Consider the following 17,746-nt stretch of genomic DNA (forward strand, 5'->3'; position numbering starts at 1 on the left):
AACTTTTCCCTTTTCTTGCAAGGAATCCTTTTTGGAATAAGGGAATTTCCCTTAAAAAAGGGGAAACATTGACAGCTATGTAGACTGGTGACTGGGAGTGGCTGCCAAGTCCACATAACACTGGTCTTGAAAGACCTACATTGGCTCCCAGTACATTTCTGAGCACAATTCAAAGTGTTGGTGCTGACCTTTAAAGCCCTAAACGGCCTTGGTCCAGTATATCTGAAGGAGCGTCTCCACCCTCATCGTTCAGCCCGGACACTGAGGTCCAGCTCTGAGGGCCTTCTGGTGGTTCCCTCGCTGCAAGAAGCGAGGTTACAGGGAACCTCCAGGCAGAGGGCCTTCTTGGTGGTGGCACCCACCCTCCCATCAGATGCCAAGGAAATAAACAACTATCTGACTTTTAGAAGACATCTGAAAGCAGCCCCGTTTAGGGAAGTTTTTAATGTTCGATGTTTTGCCGTGCTTTGATGTTCTGTTGCAAGCCGCCCAGAGTGGCTGGGGAGGCCTGGCCAGATGGGTGGGGTATAAATATTATTATTATTATTATTATTATTATTATTATTATTATTATTATTATTATTGCAGAACTGAATGAAGGAACCAAAGAGAGGCTTCCAAGTTGGTCTTATATAAGTCAACTCGGGAGCAGCCAGTATGAGGTCACTGTTCCCCCAGCTTCCCAGCACTGTGGGCTGCCGCTGCTTACTGTGGAGGAGAGTGGGGTGGAGCGGGGAGCTCAGTGCAGTGTGGCACATGGTGGCAAGTGCGTCCGATTGGCTCCCTGCACCTTGCCACTCCCCCTCTCTGTAGTGGCGATGGCCAACAGCATTGGGAGGCTGGGAGAACCACGGAGCCACACTTGCCTCGCCCCACCAGCCCCTCCTGAGTAAATGTCATTCGGAAATTTTGACAGAAAGTGCATGTTAACTGTTTTCTTTTCTTTTATCAGGAAAACGACTACCTCCAGGATTGCCTGGAAGCAATTCAGCAAGATTTTGTCATTTTTAACAGAGAGAAGTAAGTTTAGGAAGATGCTGGCCTCCCCCCCGGGAGGCTTTTCTTGAGACACTGGGAAGTATTGAGAGGGCGCAAAGGGGAGAAGACTTTCCTTCAATGAATTTCCTTAGGCTAGCTTACCATAGCACCCAAGCCACTGAGCAGGATTTGAATTGGGTGCAGAGTTAAACTCCTTATGCCAGCCAACTGATGTCCTCCAGATGTTTTGGACTACAACTCCCATCATCCCTGACCATTGGCCATGCTGGCTCAAGTTGATGGGAATTGTAGTCTAAAACATGTACTGTAGTGAGAATCTGGCTAGGGAAGGCTGCTTTATGCTATAGATGCCCCCTAGTGGTGAGGAGGGAGAAGAGGATACTGTTATTACTAGCAGACCTACTCCATATTTTGAATTAGTTAGCTATCATGGCACTAATGACTGTTCATCGTGCAAATATCATTTTTCACCTAAGTGACAATGCAATGTGAATTGTGGTGTTTTATTTTTTAAAGTATTCCACAAGGATGTTCTAATTAGCAGGGGGTGGCATACGGCATAAACAGCCTGAGGTCAGCTAGTTTACAATTCCCTACAACTTTGAGGCAATCAAAATGTCAGAAACTTAAACAAAAAATGTATCATACATAATTCAAAAAAAGAGATTTGTGCAAAATGACAGAAATGCAGGAAGAATACCAGACAGCTTGGCCTGAGATGAAGTTCCTTTTTTTAGAAAAAAAAAGTGTGTTAGACCCAAGTTGTGCTGGCATGATTTAAATCATTCAAACAGGGTAGGGAGTTCATTTCACAGAAATAACCCGCTGTGTGGATTCTCTGTCCGCTCCATGGTTGCATTTCAAGAAGCAACATGATGTGAAATGAGTTTCTAAATTGATTAAAATAATTAAAAGTGATCAGCATTCTCTGAGTAAACCCTCAAAATGTCCTCAGGAATGCCCTTTTTACAAGTCCTGGCCCCAGAGGCCACAATCAGCTAAAAGGGAGGGCTTGAAACTCATACCAAATCTCCCTATATATACACATTTTAAACCCCCATTTTAAAAACCACATGCTTCATCTCAAAGCACCACTTTCGTAACCTTGTTTTCACACGGACATGATAGCCTTCCTTCTCTCTTGGTCTCTCTTGTACAGGTTGAAGAGGAGCCAAGATCAAATGAACGAGTCCATTTCTCCTCCTGAAACCACCGACGAAGCTGAGACTGAAACAGAATCTGAACATTCCAACCTGAATATGTGTAGCTCAGTATGTTCATCCACAGGCAGCAGCTAGGACTACGGAGAGGAGGCAAAGGGGCCGGGAGCTTGCGCACCTCTTGAATAAATCATTCTCAGGTTGCACTGACAAGCAGATGACAGGACACTGAGTACCTTGGTTGAAGAAAAGAAGAGGAGTCACACAAAACAACACTGTAGAGCCACAGCAGAGGCAGATAGTTCTTACAGAACTCATGGATTTTTTTCCCCTTCAGAAAGGGATCGCCTCTTTTACCCAATACTTTGCTATGCAACACTTTGGTGAAAACCGTTCCATTTCTTCCTTTGCTCTTTTCTTTTCGCAGGGACAGACAGTGGGGTCTGAAGGATATTGGCAAGGCGATAAGGGTTCCAGACCCAGTTCCAGCGTAGGTCCAAGAGAATGCAGATTGAAAGCATGCATAGTGGTCCCAGAGGACTAGGAAAGGAGGCAAAAGCCACTGGAAGCTCACTTTTATGGGACCGTCCTTAATATGCCAGCTAAGGCTCATGCATGCAAGATTGTCTCTTGGTATTTTCAGAGTGTTAGAGAGTTCTTACGGACCGTAGCAGTTGCAAAATACTTGTATGTTCAACTGGGACAATACAGTGACAACTTGGCCATACATGATTTTCAGAGAGCCCAGTCTCAGCATTAATGGATCCTTTCCAATGGTCCTGTCCAGGGCCAGATATGCTGGGTTTTCGCAGCATAGAATTTTAAAATGGTTTTGCTGCAAGGTAGAGTGTTTTCCTAAACATGCCGAATTGTTTCACAAAGCTATCCTTACTTAACAAGGAGCTGTTTAAGCTACAAGCATATTAATAGAGGTTAGTGTTTTCTTCACTCATAATGAAGGAGCAGGGCACTAGTTTGGCTGGATGTAGGTGAGATAGCTATAAAGCAATGCCCTATTTATGCAGGAAATGATGCGTTGATGCGCTTTTATTTTGTCTGCGTCATTCTAAGTGTATTTTAATGTATTGCATAGGATGTCTGTCTCAACTTCTTGCGAGGACAGGAGAGGTCCGATGTTTTCTCCAGCTGTGGATATTGCCTTTTTCAATGTTTCAGAAGCCCTTTTCTTCCCTATCCTGCAATCCTGTTCACACTTACCTGGGAATCAGCTTCATTGAACTCAGTGGGACATAGTTCTGAGTAGACTTACATAGGATTGCACTGCCGGTGGGCTTTAGGTTACTCTGATAAAAGTGCTTAGAACCCCTGGTTCTAGGACAGTAAATATATGTGTTGTACATAAATATCGTAAGTGTTTTAATTCAAAGCTGTTTGTTACCAGCTGTCTATGAGATTGCCATGTTTGCATTCCAGTTGTGTTTTCCTGTAGGAAAGTGAACTTAGCATGCTTTTACTTTCAAGAAATTTCTCCCTCGCCCTGCTGTTTTATTGAGGTGCCTGCTACAGGCCAATATGCCAGGGTTGGAACCAAGGTCCTACGAACACAGGAACCAATTTACAGCCTTACTTACAAAGCTACAACTACCTCTGTAGCAGTGCTGTAACAAGTTCCTTTATATTCCATCACTGCTAAGGAACAGGGGTTTGCATGGAATTCACACCGACTCCCTTAGCGTGGGATTTCCACGAATATTTTTGGTCTCGATGGTTTGCTTTCCATTTTAATTTCCACAAACGCAGAGCACGGCATAACCGGTGCGGAGCAATTTTGTACAGACAACAACCAAAACATAGTTGCCTTTTCCACAGTTTTATGTGGAATTTGGTTAGGAAATGAGCATTGTGCACAACCAAAATTTCACGAAGAACAAAATTCAAGTTTGCTGGTGGAGCACAGTGTAGGGGTATTCAAAGAAGCCAAAGTTTTTCCTATCAGTTCCTCTCCCTAGCCCAAACCAAGGGAATGGCAGGCCCCCCCCCCCCATGAAACTCTATTCACTTTTGGAAGGGGTAGCACCGTCTCACAATACCTGGTGCTACGCTGGTACTGCAGGAATATCACGTTGCAGGTGTTGCCATCTATGCCAGCAGAAGTGTTTAGAGTCAAAGCGCCAACTCGGTTAGTCAACTGATTCGGCTGTATTAGCACAAGAGACTTCGCGGCACACATACTCCAGCTTGAATCCCACACTTAAGTGTGGGTTGGCAATTGCTTGCTCTGTTACTCTGCTGTGATGAATTCATCAATCGCAGATTTAACATGCTGAATTATTCATCCTTTCCTCCAAGTGGACTCTTGGAAGGAGTGTGTGCTGTGCACCTACCATTGTGTCGAAGATTCTGCCATGATTTTCTTAAAACAACAGCAACAACCCTGATACCATCTTCATTCAAAATGAGCTAATAGATGTTCTTCTTCTTATTGGCTACTTGATTCATGGAAAAGCGGCATCTGCTCTGTCCTTTTAAATTGGTGCCGTGCCGCTTTAAGCAAAGAATCCTGGGAGTTGTAGTTTGTTAAGGGTGCTGAGAGTTGTTAGGAGATCCCCCTTGTGGAGTTGCAATCTCCAGGGTGATTTAGCAGGGTGATTTCCTTCTTCCCAGGAAAGCTACACTTCCTCCCTGTCCTTGAGTCATTTATTCTGCCAATACTGTACTGCATTCCTGATACACAATATAGCACACTGACTTTGAGGAATCGAGGGTTTGATTGAGGCACAATCTTTTAGACGAGGAATTTATGTATTTTTAAAGCCTGTTCCTATGTACTTTACTAAAGCGATGTACTTTTCACTATAATACCTGATACGTATGGGGTGCAATCACAGGGACCTGTGGTTTCTAAGAAATAACTCTAAAATAAATGCTTATATTGAGCACAATGGTTATTGGTATCAATCGTCAGTCAGCAAGTGAAGAACTGGCTTGTTTCAGCAGTTAGAATTTGTTGTGTTACAAGCAGGTAATCGAATCCGCTTTGGTGTGGACCGTGGCTATTGTAAAACATTCCAATGGGGATGGGCGCTAAGGTCCAAAAAGCAGCCCGTGCCCTGATCATTTGTCTGTAAATTTTGCATACCAGTAAATATGTGAGTTAATGCCTCTCACTCTTGTTGATGGTGAATCACTGTAAATGCTGAAAGGGACCAAGACTTGGACAGAAGCATTCTTGTTGATGGAAGCAGGAATGGTGCCATACAATAAAAACATGAGACAAACCCTGCTGGATCAGGCTGAAGTTCCATCTAGTCCAGCATCCTCTTCCCAAAGTGGCCAGGTGCCTGTGAGAAGCCCACAATCAGAACCTTGGTCAAATGTATACCACTTGGTCAACCACATGGAAAGGCCTATTGCAAAGAAAGCCCACATAGTACAATCTAGATGTCATTTGATTACAACTTCCCATCAGTTCCAGCCAGACTGGCTAATGGGAGATGAAATCCCACAATATCTTGAAGGCACCAGACTGGCTGCTCTGGTACAGTGGACCTAGTGTTGACTGGTAGGGTCCAATGCCAACTTGGCTGTGGGGCTAATCAGCCAGTCCCTGTGTCTCAGCCCAACTGACCTCACAGGCTTTCTGTGAGAATAAAATGGGACCAGTCGCATGTATGCCGCCCTCAGTTTCTTTGGTGGAAGGCTGCAAGCCAACCACAGTTTTTTAAAATAATAATAATAATATGGCGGAGAGTTAGCAAAAGAAGCCTGGGAGGTAAAATAGTAGCAGAGCTTCTAGTGTTGTAGGTGAGCTGGCAACTTCACATTCAGGTTATCTTGATGTGATTTTGGCCCTCACATCTGAACATTTCACCGTTATGGTAAGATATAAACACACACACACACACACACACACAGAGAGAGAGAGAGAGAGAGAGAGAGGGAGAGAGAGAGAGGCAGAGAGAGAGAGAGAGAGAGATAACCATATATCATATGGTGTTTAATGAACGCAGTAGATGGGGCTTGCAGATCTCTGAATTAGGAGCTCACTTGGTGCAACCTGAGCTACAGTCAGCCGCTTCTTGAGTTTATCAGCAGGAGCCATCATTGTACATGCAAACTATTCATGGGGATAAACCTCAGAGAAGTACTATTTAAAAACAAATGCAAAACACCTGTGTTGGCAATAGAAAGCTAAGATGCCGATGGGATCTTGAAGGATCGAGAGTGACTATTCTTTTGTCGGTTTATTACAGTACAATTTTACTTTGTAAAATATCTTTGTAAACAAGGTTCGTTCATTTCTGTAAGTTTTACTGCATGAAAAGGAACAGTCTGTTCTACGAGGACGTTTCAGTTACAGCAATATGTTTGTGGGATTGTTTTTATTTTGGCAGGTATCTGCAGAAAAGTCATTGCATTTGTGGAGTAATAAATGTGTTTTGGTTTTTTTAAAAAAACAGAACTGAACGTTAACATTTATTTATAGGATTTTAAAAAAAACAACAACACAGCAGCAACCTGCAATGGTGTGGCAAGTAGAAAGTGGTCACTGAAGAGTCCTTTTTGGCAAAGGTTGCAGGGCAGAAGCAGAGCGACATCTGGATTAGATGCATGCCTACTGAACGGTAATCCTACTGGACAAGTCAGACCAATATCAGTAGCCTCCACCCATGCTGAGTGTGCCTGACAAGTCAGAAATCATGCAGCTCCATGCTGCTGACCAAAATGCTCCTCTGCCTCTGATCCTAAGGACACATGAATCTGCTGTATCCTGAGTAAGACCATCTAGCTCAGACAGGTCCCTCCCGGTCCTTCCTGGAGACGCTGGGGATTGAACCACCATTCAATACATGTTCTCTGCCTGCATTGCCCACCAGTAATGGTATGGAGCTTCTCTCCTCTAGAACAGTGTTTTGCTGTGAGCTTCCACAGCTGTTCATTACATGGTAATGAGCTTTTGTTAGATTATTCATAGAGATTTCTTCTCTGATCCCACCAGAGGTACTTTGCGCACAGGTGCAGACTTCTGCGACCAAATTCCTAGCCAGATAGACAATGATGCATGAGAACAGATGCTGTGAGCAGGACTCATCAGCCCAATCCAACAACCAGGGCAGTATACATGTAGATCCATCAAATAATTTACAATAGCACCAATCAGCTGTTTGGGGGAGGAGAGGGAGCCGTACTTTTTCTCCGCACCAAACATCTGATCTGCCCATCATTGATTATGTGACAGGGCTATGGCTATACAGCCCATCTGCTTTGTGTGCACGGTGTGTTAAAAGCCAAGTGTGTGCAAATGGTGTTATAGGCCAAGCATGGGGAGCGGGTGGCGCTGTGGTCTAAACCACTGAGCCTCTTGGGCTTGTCAATTGGAAGGTCGGCAGTTCAAATCTGCACGACAGGGTGAGCTCCCGTTGCTCTGTCCCAGCTCCTGCCAAACTAGCAGTTCGAAAGCACGCCAGTGCAAGTAGATAAATAGGTACAGCTGCAGTGGGAAGGTAAACGCCGTTCCCGTGCACTCTGGCTTCTGTCACGGTGTCCTGTTGTGTCAGAAGTGGTGTAGTCATGGTGGCCACATAACCCAGAAAGCTGTCTGTGGACAAATGTCGGCTCCCTCGGCCTGAAAGCGAGATGAGGGCCACAACCCCAAAATGGCCTTTTGACTATACTTAACCATCTAGGGGTCATTTAGCTTTTACCTTTTATAGGCCAAGCAGAAATATGATATGTTAGAGAGGAGTAAACAAATGAGTTTTTTCCCCCTCTACTCCAACTCCAACACAATCTCCCAAATTGCTTCTTGGTGCATCACAGTATACTGAATTATTGGGGTAGGTGGGGGAACCACACCACAAGACCTGTACAAATTTATCTCTTTGAACATAAGAAGAGCCTGCTGGATCAGGCCAATGGCCCATCTAGCCCAGCATCCTGTTCTCACAGTGGCCAACCAGATGCCTGGGGGAAACCTGCAAGCAGGACCCAAGCGCAAGAGCCCTCTCCCCTCCTGTGGCTTCCAGCAACTGGTACAGTGGTACCTCCGGTTACATACACTTCAGGTTACATACGCTTCAGGTTACATACGCTTCAGGTTACAGACTAACCCAGAAATAGTGCTTCAGGTTAAGAACTTTGCTTCAGGATAAGAACAGAAATCGTGCTCTGGTGGCGCGGTGGCAGCAGGAGGCCCCATTAGCTAAAGTGGTGCTTCAGGTTAAGAACAGTTTCAGGTTAAGAACGGCCCTCCGGAACGAATTAAGTACTTAACCCGAGGTACCACTGTACTCAGAAGCATAACTGCTTCCAACCATAAAGGCAGAGCATCATGGGTAGTAGCCTTTGATAGCCTTATCCTCCACAAATATGTCCAATCCTCATTTAAGGTAATCCAGGTTGGTGGCCATCACTGTCTCTCATGGGAGTGAATTTTTCCATAGTTTAACTGGGTGAAGAAGTGCCCTTTTTAATCTGTCCTGAATCTACCAACGTTCAGCTTCAGTACATGTCCCTCTCTTTAGATGACCATTATTGCATGAGATTTCCTTACATTTATATGCCACCTTTCTTCCATCATGGAGCACCGGGTGGTCTCCCATCCAGGCATTGGCCAGAGCGAGACCTGCTTAGCTTCAGCAAGGTATTGCTGGGATGAAGAAGCTACACTTGCCCATTCACATGTTATACTGGAGCAATGTAAATAAGGAAGTTGCACTTTTGCATTTCCCTATGGATGCTCTTTGGGCCAGTCATAACAAGTTCATTCCTGTGGCATGTCCACTTTTTAATAAAAGTGTTGTATTCTGACTCTATTTAAATTCAAATAGTGGGCAAGTTGCTGCAGAATGAATGGCAAAAGTTTGGTTCATTCGCAAGGGATACATTGGTCTCTCTCCCCACTAGAGGGTGTTTAGAGGCCACATTTAGGATGAGTGCCCCACCCCTTATTTAAAAAAGAAATGTCCAAACTAAATGCTGCACCAGTTATGTAGAGCCAATTTCCCTTTTTGCAGAGAACTGGACTTCCAGAAAGATAAATGACGAAAATATGGGGACATCAAAATAAAAAGAGACCACCTTGACTGTAAGTCTTGGAAGACCTGCTCCCTGCCTTGCAGGCCTTTTCCCACCTGGCCTGGGAGGGTGGGGCCCTGAACGATTCCAGTTGCAAAAGCTGAGGCTGCTGAAGAGGCCAGAGATCATCTTGCCTGTCTCTTAGTCCAGACTCGGGTCATTGAGCCTGAGTTTCCACAGCCGCTGCCCACCATGAACCACCATTGGCGAGACAGCAACAACAGCAGATACGTTCTAGTATATATCTCTATTTGTCAATGATTTCCAGATAGTTTACAAAGATTAAAACAAGTAAACCAACAGTAAATGCATATAGGAAAGTCTTCTAGAAGTGTTTCTGTTTTTTAATTGACATTTAATGACCTCTCTCACAAAGACCTTGAGTTTCGGAATCAGTCGCACGGTGATTCCTAGGAGTATCACAGTGTCTGTTGATGAAGCCTTTCCTTTTCTGAAAGCTTTATGAAACCTGACGGCATTTTCTCTTGCAGTTCAGACTGCCCATACTAATTTGGCACTCTTGAGCTGATGGGTGGTGGAGCAAGCTTAGATTCATCTTTAGGTGTCTCTGTGTAATACAGAGGCCTGTTTTGCATGCAATATGCTAAGCCAAACCATGGCGAAGAGGCAAACAAGCTGGCAAATAGTGAGAAAACTGCTACTGCTGTGCTCTTCTCCTGATGTTGACATGGCACTGGGAGCTTAGCCACAGTGCAAACCTGGTCTTGTGGTCTGTTTCATTCCAAATTAACCATGTGCACAAACCAAGGTTTGCTCCTGGCTTACAGTTTGTGGGAGATAAACCATGAGCCTGAACTCACATGTAATGCTAAGCTGAACCAAAAACAGTACATGAATGAAGCAATTCAAAATAGTGCAAACTGGAAAAGAGGATGCAAAATGGTGCATATAAGACAGAGAGCAGCATATACGGTATATCAATTGGCAGTGGAGGAGCCCTTGGTGGTGCCATCACTGGGGGTTGCCCATTTTGTGTTAACCCATGACAGGGCCTTCTTGGTGGTAGTTTTCCTTTGTGAAATACATTCCCTGCTGAGGCGCACCTTTCCCCCTCATTATTAACATTCAGGAGGAATTTACAAACATCCCTGTTTACACACGTGTTTGATGGCTGAAAGTTACTGTCTCTGGTGACTTTGAATCTATTTGCTGTAGGCTGTAGGTTTTACGTTTTAAGATGTTATCTAAATGTTTCATATATGTTTTTGCTTTGTATTGCTTTATGACACTCTGAGGTCAATTTGTCAGGAGTTCAGCCTACACTTGAGTAGGACCCTGGCAGAGACACATGCCCGACAGACATGTTCTCTCCCTCTTGGTCGATGTTTGGGAGCTTCATAAGCTTTCTTCTGCCTGAATATCACAGCGACCGATGCCAACTGACACCGGCACACTTAGCGATTTGCAGAGTTTGTTCATCATGCGTGTGACAGACCTCAGCAACTCAGCATTTGGGCTAATCTATTTTATTTACATATAAACACACATGGAGCACTGCAACATGGCTCCCTCTCTCTCTAGCATCAGACAGCAAAGAGAAAAAGAAGAAAGGACAATAGTCCCACATCACGAAACACAGTAGCACAAACATCCTGTCTCCGTCACTTCCCACTCTGTGGAGTCAAAACATACCACATCATGTGAAAGACAAAAATCCCATGACTGCAATCACAGATCAGGAATTCTAACACAATTAAGCGGTTTCCCCAGCTATGCGGGCACTGTTCAGTAAACAGCAAGAGGTGGGAAGAAGGTAAATTGCGATCTACCAGTAGATCTCTTGAGTGATTACTAAAAAATAGCAGCAACAAAGAGACTCTCCCTCAAAATTATATGGCTGAAATGAAGAAACCCTGGGGTAACCAACAATAGATTTTTGTGCAGAAGGACTGTGGACTCTGTTTGGTTCTGATGCTCTAAAGTAATTCTCAGGCTTGGAAATCTTTAATTCTAAATGTCTGTGATTTGTACTCAGCTCTGGGAGATAGATCTCAAGGTTTTAGTTACAACCAAAGTGGATCCTACACTCTTTCAAGTCTGCCCACGCCTTTTCTGTGAGCTTGGGGAAAATCAAAAGGGTACCTGGCAGTAGCCCTAAGGGAAAAGTCTGGGATTTCTTATCCCCTGAATAAGCTTTTTAGAATGAGAAAATGTTCCTCATTTCTATAATTGTCTTGGCAGATACCCTGACAGCTAGTTGAATTTCTAAAAAATCAAACCAAGTGCAACAAACAGTACTTTGACAGTGCAACCCTGTATATGTCTACTCAGAAGTAAACCCCACTGAGTTCAGTGGGACTTGCTTCCAGGTGTACATGCATAAGATTGCAGTATGACTCTCTCATTCTGGGTGGCGTTTAGGAATTTAGCGAAAAGAGGGAGAAACAAACAGAGAAAGAAAAGTGCAGGCCCCGCCCACCCCTAACCACACCATCAATTCATGGAATTATTCTGGAGTTAATTCAAGGATGGGCCCCTCTCAGTTCCTTGGTCCTCTTCTGCTGGGATTTTCATGGATCGTTGCTCTTTCCACTTGACCTTTATGACAAGCATAAAATATAACCACCTCATGGCTTCTAGGCAGGGGAAGCTATCATTTCTCATTACCGTTTTCAACAAGATAGGTGGGCTGTGGGTTTCAATGCAGTGGGATATACTGTATGCTTGGAGACCTAGTGTTTTAATGGGGAACACAGACTGCAAGTAAGAGAAGTGGAGAAGGCAGTAGCTTTTCTGGGGCTCACGGCTTACTGTTATTATTTTTGGAAGAGTATAGAGTTGGAAGGGATTCCAAGGGTCATCTAGTCCAACCCCCTGCAATGCAGGAATCTCAGCTAAAGCATCCATGACAGATGGCCATCCAGCCCCTGCTTAAAAACCTCCAAGAAGGGAATACACTGGGGTAACTGCTCAGCCTCTGGAATTAAAAAAAATAAAGAAATAAGAATTAATTTCAATAATAAGAAAGAAACATGGAGTGCCTTAACAAATAATTTTATTATGGCATAAACTTTCATGGACTAAAGTATACTTCACCAGATGCAGGAAATGAAATCCTCCATTGACATAAAAATACGTACCTATTACCTACTTACTTGAACAAATACTTTTTTCTGTGATGCTTCCCCAGTGTTATTGCCCACAGTGAGATCTAACACAACACTGGTCAATGGCATTTTGGGCCAACGTTGGTGGCTTTTCAAGCAGTTATGAAGGCAGCCCTGTATAGGGAAACTTTTTAATGTGAAATGTTTTATGTTTTTATATATCTTGGAAGCTGTCCAGAGTGGCTGGGACAACCCAGTGAGATGGGCAGGGTACAAATAATAAAATTATTATTATTATTAACTATTATATACGTTTAATACTTTTTTAGGTCAGTGGGATGGTGCAAGGGAGGTAAATAGGCAACATTAAGTAGGACACTAAAAGAGAAAGCAGCAGAGAGGGAAGAAGCAATTTTCCCCTGGCTTGGAGAAGAATCTGAGCTAGAGAAGAACTCACAGGCCATTCCATATTTTTAGGGCCTCTCTCACCAAGCTTTACCATGCCTTCTCCCCACCCTTGAGACTGTGAATAGGTTTGACATGTGGGAGAGGCCCCCCACCTGTCACTCATCTGACATCACAGTGATGCTAGCTGACCCATTTTGGCATAGCAGTGTATCCGGGGCATCGCAAGCCCTGATGATTAGCTGGTTAATCTAGTCAGAAAGAGCACAAAAGGATTAAGCATGAAGCTAAGAAAACAGTACGTTGTAAAACTATTTTATTTCCCTGGGATGTATGGGGTGTTAGGAGAGGAGTACCTCTAATGCAGGACACATTCTACTTCTTCTATGATGGCTTGTCCACCTTTGGTCCTCACCCTGTCCTCATCTCTCACCTGTGGCTCCTAGAAGCTGTCAGCATGTGACAACAGCCACATCCCAGGAACAGCTTTGACTGGCCAGCAAAACCAGGTGAGGGCAGGTGATGGTTTTCTCCTGCATGCCAAGATAGGCTACAGTGGATTGATGAGAGAAGACCAATAGTGGATCCAATGGTCAAGAAGGCGGTGTCTGCATGTGAGGTAGAGGGAAGTGAGGGGCAGGTGGGGCTTGTCAATCTGGGGAGGTAGCCCACCCAGAAGGAAAACTCTGATCCTAAACCTCTGCTGTCTTGTGAGATATCTTCAGGAGAAGAAAAGGCTAAGGGGTTAACCTTACACAAATCTGGAATGGAGTCCCTGAATGTTGCCTTGTACACCTCCTTTAGCAATGCCTGCAGCCAAGCTGGTGCCAAACATATTGCAAGCTGGTGCCAAACATATTGCATTCCTTTGGACCACATCAGTGAGGCCAAGAGGAGGGTCTTGTTGTCTGGGCAGCCCAGGACCTCCATGCACACTGCCCAGGCTTGCGCCCTGGGGAAGTCACTTCAGTGCTGCTAATGCAGCAGTTTGACACTCCATTGTCTCTTGAGAAAGGCAGATGGCATAATAATAATAATAATAATAATAATAATAATAATAATAATAATTTATTTATACCCCGCCCATCTGGCTGGATTTCCCCTGCCACTCTGGGTGGCTTCCAACCAAATATTAAAACAATATAGCATCAGTTGTCTTTTAAAAGTTGTTTATTGCCTTGACATCTGATGCAAGGGCGTTCCACAGGGCAGGTGCCACTACCAAGAAGGCCCTCTGCCTGGTTCCCTGTAACCTCACTTCTCGCAGCGAGGGAACCGCAGAAGGCCCTTGGTGCTGGACCTCAGTGTCCGGGCTGGATAATGGGGATGGAGACGCTCCTTCAGGTATACAGGACCAAGGCCGTATACTTCCCTGCACCGACGTTATACTGTTCAGCATCTGTCAGAAGGGCAGCCTTTGCCAACCTCATGTTCTCTAGCTGTTTTGGACTACAACTCCCATCAGCCCCATAAGAGCGAAACAACTGGAGGGCACCAGGTTGACAAAGGCTGGTGTAAGGTGATAAAATACCTTAAGCTGGGCCTGCTTAGAAGTCAGCACAGTGACTTGCTTTAGTTCACAGGGAATATGCAAATACAAGAAGGCAAAACTTTCATCTCTGCTGATTAATTCTTCAGCAGTGTGAAGAGTCCGTTTAAGGCATCTTATCTTTTGATCTATCTTGCCAGGAGCCTGCAAAGTGTCTGTGTGTGTGTGTGTGTGTGTAGCGGGTGGAGGAGGGATCTGTCAAAACAAATTAGGGGCAAAGCAGTATTTGCTCCTTTTTTTCCTCCATTGCATGCAGGCACACTGCAGGTAGCCTTTTATCCTGGAGGCAGCGAGTGCCTTTACAAACAGGCCAGTATGATGAGACAGATTTCCTGTTAATATTTCATTATTAGACCAGGAGGCCTGTAGGAAAGCTTATAAACATGGTATCGTTGGGTAGCACAAAAGAAACTGCCATATGCCCCACTATGTATTAACTGGCATCAATCTGCATTGACTAGTTTGCATGACACCACCCCATTCCTCTGAATGAAAACGGGATTACCTTATAGTGCAAACTTACATGTGTTAACTCAGAAATAAATCCCACTTATGTCATTAATTCCAGTGGGTCTACTCTGAATAAAACTTAGTTGAATGCCACTCATTGAGTTCAGGTAGGGGGCTTAATCCCAGATAATCTGTCTGGGTGAATCTGTCAATTTGGGTTCTCTGAGTTTCTCACTTTTCCCAGTCTTAAATTCAGTTCTCCACATCTCCACATTGGTCTGCAAATTCATTTTTTTAAAAAAAGTCCTCATGAGCATTTATCAGCATGGATAGTGAACTTTTCCTAATTTGCACAGGTTTCTATGCCATTTTGCCCAATATGCTAATGTCTGCAAAGCAATTTTTCATAATATTTTTATGCATGCATTTCTGTACATGATACTTGGCTGGAGAGCTTCCCTCAAAATTTATAAAAGCACCTATTTTGAATGATGACTGCGTTCTCGTTGCGTATTTTGAGAAGTGCGAATTAAGTTGGTTTCAAAATGTGAAGTGAATCAAATGTCCTCCCCATCCCTACTCCCAGAAAAGTGAGTACAGTGGTACCTTGGGTTAAATACACTTCAGGTTACAGACGCTTCAGGTTACAGACATCACTAACCCAGAAATAATACCTCGGGTTAAGAACTTTGCTTCAGGATGAGAACAGAAATCACGCAGCGGCAGCAGGAGGCCTCATTAGCTAAAGTGGTGCTTCAGGTTAAGAACAGTTTCAGGTTAAGAACAGACCTCCAGAACGAATTAAGTACTTAACTAGAGGTACCACTGTGTAGGATTGCAGCCTCACGTATTCAAGGTTTGCTTAGTGCTAAGGCCACTTGTCCGTCAGAGGATCTGGTTAGAGGAGCAGATACAATTCAAAAAGAATGCTAACTGCTCGTGTCCATTTTGTAAAGCTACATCTCCCTCTCCCCAAGCCACACTACTTCATCCTTTGGTGTTGTTACCTTCCTGGAATGTAACTTTGAACCCTGATATTTCTTCCTTCTTCCCTGTTTGGAGGATAGAGAGAGGCCTGTGACTGTGAGCAGAAACTGTGCGAAGGTAAAAAATTCCATTTGTTGCTTCCCCTACTTTCTCCCTCACCACTGGCATGTGGTACCTGAAAGTTTGTGAGAGGAAATTCCATTGCTTAGGAAAAGTTCCCCCACTCCTGGTGTAGAGTATCAAATGGGAAAGGCATCTGCAACTTGAAGGCACCTGAAATGGACGGCAGGTAAAGCCTGAAATTAATTTTAGCAGCAGCTGCATTCCCTCCAGTGAAGGTTTTTATCTAAAGTTGCTGAGGTGGGTTTTTTTTGGGGGGGGGGGACGTTCAGACAAGACAACCTGCCACTCTCTCTTAGTGTTGAGTCCCGCGTGGAAGTCTAGCTTGGTGTGACAGTCTATCTGCTTGCTCTCTCAGACAGCAACGATGACCTCGTTTCTCAGAAGTTTAATTTTGCCCAGACTTTTCTCTTGCTAGCATTCAGACTTGTCGTCAGATGTAGGGGTGCAATGTGCAGTTTGATTAAATCGGCTGAACTTTCCAACGGTGACAATTAATTAATTAATTGTGCCTTCAATTAATCAGGCATTTTTTTATTTTTATTTTATTTTTTAATGGCTAATGCAAGTGCTTATAATAATTGCCAATAGATAGCACTGAAAAGCCATTCCCCCTTTTTTCCTTTTGAGCACTAGGCACCAGCAGATACGAAAAATGCGGAATATTACGAGGATGATGTTTTCCTTAAGCTTTGGAGGCCTGTTCTTGGAAAATTCCAAGATTAACAGCACAAATCAATGCATGCCTTCTCAAAAGTATGTCCCATTGATCTCAATGAGGCTTAACTCCCAGGCAAGTGTATATGGGATTGCAGCCTAAAATGCAAAAAACCCCAAAACCCAGTGCAATTAAGAACATACCTTGTGGTTTACTTTGTTTTCGTCAATAAGCAATGCATCAATGCAAGTGAAAAAGTCAGAGTCAGCCATTTTAAAAAGCTTATAGGTCAGTGCCTTTGACTTATGCACTTAGTATATACACCCATTTAAAATATTTATCATCATTCTTGGGGCTTGCAAAGCGAGTTGATCAGAAATAAAGGCGTTCCTGTAGTTGCAAGTGATCTGAAATAGTGCGAATGTGGGGGAAATGCCTCCTCTATCTTTCACTATTAATTAATTAATTAATTAATGTTCAGCTGTTATTGGATTTAATACAAAAATAGGACAATCGAAAATGGTGGGATGAGCCAAACAAGTGAGCCAAACAAGCCTTTCCTACAAGCTCTCTTGTGAGTAGAAGTGGCATTTCTCCCAGCCCAAAAGCACTGACAAGCCTGTTTGGTACAGTGGTTAGTGTGTTGGACTAGCACCTTGGGAGACCAGGGTTCAAATCCACGCTCTTCCATGAAGCTCGTGGGGTGACCATGGCCAGCCACTGTCTCTCAGCCTAACCTACCTTACAGGGATACATGAAGGTGTGTGTGTGTGAGGGTGTGTTTGTGTGTGTATCTATATATACATCTCTCCTAAACTTATAGATGCTTCCATTACCTTACTTTATGGAAGTTAGTTGTTTGCATCCAGCTCATGTAAGCATCTGATGAAGAACTTCGCATCTCTTCTCATAAATGTACAAGCTGAAATGTCTGATATTATGAAATAGGTATATCAAGGGGAGAGATGCCACCACTGGAAGCAGAATGGTTAAATAACTTAAGATTGTCCCTTTTTTGGTATTTCATGCTTGAGATTTTAGCACAGCATCCTGCTGCAGATTTAGTTCTGGTGGTCTCAAAATGCTTTCCATATGAATGAGTACATCTTCTGCTTCGTTTAATTTTCACAAAGCCTTCGACCATTTAGGCACAGCACTTGAATCCCAATTGCAGGACATGCTGGTACATAACGCATAACAGCAAACATGTTCAGCATGTCAAAGAACACTGTGCGTCATTTGGGTTTATTTGGAATTGCAGAGATCTGAGGGATAGAACACCATTTAAAGAGAAACGGTTGTCTCCGACCAA

General features: G+C 43.9%; 1 protein-coding gene across 1 annotated transcript in view; it reads left to right on the top strand.

The window, feature by feature from the left end:
- STK32C (serine/threonine kinase 32C) overlaps nt 1-4,566 on the top strand; it is a 382,168-nt gene extending 377,602 nt beyond the window's left edge. Inside the window, exons 12-13 of the mRNA XM_081863318.1 lie at nt 953-1,020; nt 2,159-4,566. Of these exons, the coding sequence (XP_081719444.1) occupies nt 953-1,020; nt 2,159-2,297 (207 nt within the window). The 3' untranslated portion in view covers nt 2,298-4,566. The remainder of the gene's footprint in view (nt 1-952; nt 1,021-2,158) is intronic.
- Nucleotides 4,567-17,746: the final 13,180 nt, after the last annotated feature.

The sequence above is a fragment of the Podarcis erhardii genome (assembly GCF_964252035.2).
Source record: "Podarcis erhardii genome assembly, chromosome: 5".
Lineage (NCBI taxonomy): Eukaryota > Metazoa > Chordata > Lepidosauria > Squamata > Lacertidae > Podarcis > Podarcis erhardii.